Source organism: Thunnus thynnus, chromosome 16 (assembly GCF_963924715.1).
Source record: "Thunnus thynnus chromosome 16, fThuThy2.1, whole genome shotgun sequence".
NCBI lineage: Eukaryota > Metazoa > Chordata > Actinopteri > Scombriformes > Scombridae > Thunnus > Thunnus thynnus.
The window spans coordinates 18646758-18651566 of record NC_089532.1 but is presented as its reverse complement, the minus strand read 5'-3'; the positions used below and the strand labels follow the sequence as shown (position 1 = coordinate 18651566).

Here is a 4809-nt window from a genome sequence, read left to right as displayed (position 1 = left end):
TGTTTCATGCTTTCAATTAGAACGCTCTGGAAAGGGCCCAAGCCTCTGCATGTAGATAACCATAGCAATAAGATGTGATTAATACAGGGGGCCCATTTGCGCTGCAGGCTGCAGCAATGCCCTGCTGTCATGTTCATGCCTTGTTTTGATCCCAGACACCACCTCTGATGATCTAGGCAAAATGGCTGCGCAGTGCCCCCCCACCCCCCGTAAATTCTGCAAGGCACCTCAAGCAGTAAATTAGATGGATTTGCTTTTTTGTGCCCGTGTAGGACATGGCAGGTGTTGGCCACCTGTGATCACTGAACTACAGTGATGACTGAAGCTGCAGAGGCTCAGTTTCACTGTTCAGCCTTTGCCAAGTCGTATGTTTTTTTTTGGTCATCAGTAATAAAAAGAAGTGTCAGCTAGCAATGTTTTTGCCCAATTACCAGCAGATCCATCAAGGGCCGTCTCTGCTTTTCAGAATCAATTAACTGCAACACAGAAGCCAAGCTGTACAGGTAATCAATCACGCTAAGCTTAGCACATTAAGGTTTAATGGGCATGTGGTGCTGTTTTTGGTTATAGTTTGTGATCCAACATCCAAAACTATTACTTGCTGGCACTCATTGTGACAAGCTATCAGAATATATTCTGTATGATAAAAATCATAAAAACAATCTCCACTTCAAAATTGATATTTCTTTTCATCTAAGAATATGATGAGTTGACAATACATTTTAATTATCTAGACTGAGTGCAATCAATTACCACTCAATCACAACAAAAGTGAGAAGGATTTAGTGGCATAAAAGTAATAGAATACAAATACAGGAACAGACAGACATGCCTTTTGCTGCAAACTATGCAAATATATATCAGTAAACTGTCCAAAGTCCAAACAACAGAATCTTTTTTTCAAACATAAACAACTTTTCACAAACACCTAGTATCCAACAAACCTTTGCACATAACACAAGATTTACTGCCATCTACTGGTCACTGTAGGAAATTACAAAGTGTGGAACAGCAAATGTTTGTAAGGCATGTCCTCATGGGTTTGGTGCCACTTTCAATATCTGAAAGACGTGAATGACTGCCTCAGTGAGGATGAGAGGGACTGTGAGGAACTGCCTCCTCTCAAGCCAAAAGTGTCCTTAAACAAGTCAATAGCACTGGTGTCAGGCTGGAGCAGTCCTGCTTGAGAGGGCTTAAGGCATGAATGAGCCACCTCCATCCTACCAGGAGCTTTCATGTCCCCAGTGCTCCCTCTGGGGATCTGAATTGGTGGTATTTGGAGAAGAAAGCCTCTTCCTATCGCAGGTAAGGCCCGAATGGATGACCGCCTTCCTCTACCCACTGTTTCCATCTGTACCTCTGTGCATCCTCTGCCTATACCTAGAGACAGGGGACTTACTGACATTTGTTTCCTGAGATCTGACACAGTGGCAGCAGGGACTGGATCCTGAGCTGTTGGGTCATCCACAGACTGAGCAGAGGATACATCAGTGACTCTTGTGAGTGGCTGGTGAAGGAGAGAGTCCACATGTGTTGATGAAGGTGATTCCACAGTTGCAGGTTCAAAGGAGCCTGGCTGTGTGTCTGCTGCAGGTGAGATCTTGGATGGAGTCTTAGTTGTTTGAGGATTGAAGCGTGCCAGCAGCCCCTGCTCTGTGACAGGGTAGTGGTCTGCAGCCCACTCCTGCCGATTGCAACGCATTTGCTCCAGCTGCCGGAGTTCTCTGGGCAACTCCAACACACTTTCCTACGGATGCAAACAGGTGGACATGATGCTTCAGAACTACTGTGTATTAGTTCAGATTGACCATAAAACAGTTCAATTGTATTTGAACCAAAAATGACAAGTCAGTTTACTTAAATGAGCTTTAGCAAGGTTTTTATGAAAGCATACGCCATTTATAATCATGGTGAGTAAACAAAAAGAAGACACACTCAAGGCCTTATTATGAATTAGACCTGAAATAAATAATCAATTAGTTGATTGATTTCACTTGAATGTGTATATTTTCTGGTTTCTTTAGTCCTTTTAAAACTAACATTTTAGTCACCTATAAGGGGCTGATAAATGTGAAAAAAATACTTGCCAAAAATGATTTGTCATATAAAATATTTTATACTTTTATATGGTTTTCTAATCAGTTTTGATGCCATGTAGTGTGTGAAATATATAATAAAAAAGGAAAAGAACAGATTCATCTTTTCTCTTTTGTAAAATCCAGTCTCACAGTATTATAAACCACTATGCAGTGTTTTAGTTTATCAATATCCATTTATCCAACAAATAGAAATTTTGCCAGGATTTACATTTTTGGGGCGAGGACTATAAACCCATGGAATTTGCATATTTGTGTCACTATGACATATTTTTGTTTATGGCTCATCAGCTCACTTGTAAACAAACCCACCATGCTTACGTGCCCTAATTCATCAGGTGCGTAGTGGCTGCTGTTGAGGTAGGAATCCACCAGGACCATGTAGTCAGTCATGAGAGCATCCAGCAGTATCAGTCTGAGAGGCTGCAGGTGGATCACTGACAGAGCCATCACCTTCAGCAGGGGTACGGGACATGGACGCTTGTACCACATCTCTGTTTCCTCCTGCAAAACCACACACCACAGATACAATTAAAAACACCTTTCCTGTTGTCCCATGGGGAAGACCTTGCACTGTACCTTGGTGAGCTGTGACTTCATCTGCAGGGATAAGAGCTGGGAGGAGGGCACCTTCAGATGGAGACTCACCACCTCCTGGAGAGTACTGACTCTGTTGGGGAGGAAACCTCCTGTTTCAGAGTAGAAGTACATGACATCTGCCACCTTAAATGTACAGAGAGAACACATGAAAACTGTAAGTGAGGCATTATGCCATGAGTGATTCTGACTTCTGAAATGTGTAGGCTAATGTGTGAACATTTACCTGTGTGTCAAAGACGTTGGTTAACTTTACTCCAAACTGAGTAATCAGACATCCAGCAATTGCTCTGCAGTCATGAATGACCTGCACCAAATGTACAGTCAACAAAGACATAATGGTAATAACCATCTGTGTGACTCAACAGAATTTATGATCCATTTGAGCTACTTACCTTTAGTATGTGCTTACTTTCTAGGATCATGGAGAGACCATTCTTAAAGGCCCGGGCTCCAAGTAACAGGATATCAAATAGGTATACCTTGTTTTTAGTGGCAATCTAGATGAATGAAAATGTTAAAGTTGTTTTTTAAATAAGGAAAAAAAGGAAGGAAGCAGCAAAGCAGGAATTTAACTTGTGTTAACATGTGTGTTTCGCAAGTCTTCTCACCTGCAGCCAACACAGTCTCCCATGCTGAAATACCTCGACTCCATCAACTCCGACACCAATCACATGCTGCCTCTTGATGTGCATCACCTGAAGGACGGCAACTCCAGCGTTACAGATTTTTAAAACAACACATCTCTGTACACGCCTTTCTTTGGCTTACTCAAAAATATATGCCAAGTATATACTACATGTGCCAAAATGAACTCCAAATCAACTTACAGCGGGTCCAAACTTGTCATGAAACTCGTCAATGACTACAAAGTTGATATACTCCTCATCATCTTCATCATCATCATCTGCAAAAAAAACAAAAAAAAAAACAGATCCTTTCAACAGTGATTGCTGATTTCTCTTTGGAACACATGAGTTTGTAGCTGTTTTTATTAAACTCACCCAATGTGATTGTCTTCCTGTATGGCTGAAACTTTTTCACAGTCAAGTGGTCTTCAAGTTTGTGCTCATGAATGTTTCTGTGCAATATATTAAATCTTACAGTTTGTAAGCCAGAGCCAGCACATTGTGTTTTTGCCAGCACCTGCCAATAGACACTCAGTTTGTTGAAAACTTACCCATTGTCAGTGTTTGCTTCATTGGTAAATTCCACTGTTAATTAAGTAATAGATAAAGTTATTTCAGATATGAGAACTTTATATAAAATACTTTTTTTCTAAACATACAGTATAATATAGTACAGCTTAAGTTGTAGATACAGCCATAACTTATTATGAGTGAACTCACCATTGAGAATCTCATGCCCAAAGAACATTTTCGATCCAGGAAATTTACACCCATTACTGCCACTTACAACTGAAACAACACATAATTTAACGTTAAGGTAATGTTAACTAGCATTAACGTTAATAGGATATTTTCTATAAGGATAAGTATTTACTGCTCAGTTTTACAATTTAATTTGAAAAGACTAATTAAACAAAATATAATAAGATGAAAAAATGTATCTAACCGTCCGCCAAAATCAACGTTTTGTTGGGGTTGATACGTTGGAGGACGCCGAGGTAAGAAGCAGTCTTGAGGGTCAGTTTGATGCGTTTCCCTTTGAGGATATTCAGGAACTCGACGTCGCCCACAACCATTTTATGGTAATGTAAAAGTAGTTTCACCAAAAAAACCCAACTAAAACAGTTCAGCTGCTAGCTTAAATAGAGATATTCACCAGTCAACACTCGTCCGTGTCACTACCGAGGCCTTTCATTCACGTCGGTTGGTTTTCAGTGGGAAGTAGCTTAAACCTGCAAGACAAGACGCTAGATGTCGCTAGATGATATCATGTTCTTATTTGCATATTTATGACGTCATGACGTAATTACATGTGTATCTATGTATATATCTTTTTTCTTTTTTTTTTTTTTTACAGTATATGATAAACATACATACAAGATTGTAAAAAAAATATAAAGAAAATTAAACTACACTAAACTGACTGTAACTAGCTAAATTATTAGCTATTTTTTTCAAGCAGCTCTTCAATGTGCATTTAATCTAGG

At 39.8% G+C, this 4809-nt stretch overlaps 1 protein-coding gene across 1 annotated transcript; it reads right to left on the bottom strand.

Moving 5' to 3' along the window:
* Positions 1 to 669: 669 nt before the first annotated feature.
* exd1 (exonuclease 3'-5' domain containing 1) lies at positions 670 to 4601 on the bottom strand. Its single transcript, XM_067613615.1, has 11 exons — positions 4269 to 4601; positions 4043 to 4111; positions 3874 to 3907; positions 3698 to 3774; positions 3524 to 3600; positions 3305 to 3391; positions 3089 to 3193; positions 2920 to 3000; positions 2676 to 2819; positions 2409 to 2600; positions 670 to 1747 (listed from the first exon to the last, which is right to left on the bottom strand). Exons 1-11 carry the CDS (start codon positions 4396 to 4398, stop codon positions 1055 to 1057), a joined length of 1689 nt encoding a protein of 562 aa, XP_067469716.1. The 5' UTR covers positions 4399 to 4601; the 3' UTR covers positions 670 to 1054.
* Positions 4602 to 4809: the final 208 nt, after the last annotated feature.

What these genes read in the sequence shown, in the direction of transcription:
- exd1 (XM_067613615.1), bottom strand. Translation starts at nt 4,398, where the DNA reads ATGGTTGTGGGCGACGTCGAGTTCCTGAATATCCTCAAAGGGAAACGC. An exon ending in TGGGCATGAGATTCTCAATG is followed by an intron (nt 3,908 to 4,042) that starts GTGAGTTCACTC and finishes CTTAATTAACAG; the next exon opens with TGGAATTTACCAATGAAGCA. An exon ending in AAAGTAAGCACATACTAAAG is followed by an intron (nt 3,001 to 3,088) that starts GTAAGTAGCTCA and finishes CATTTGGTGCAG; the next exon opens with GTCATTCATGACTGCAGAGC.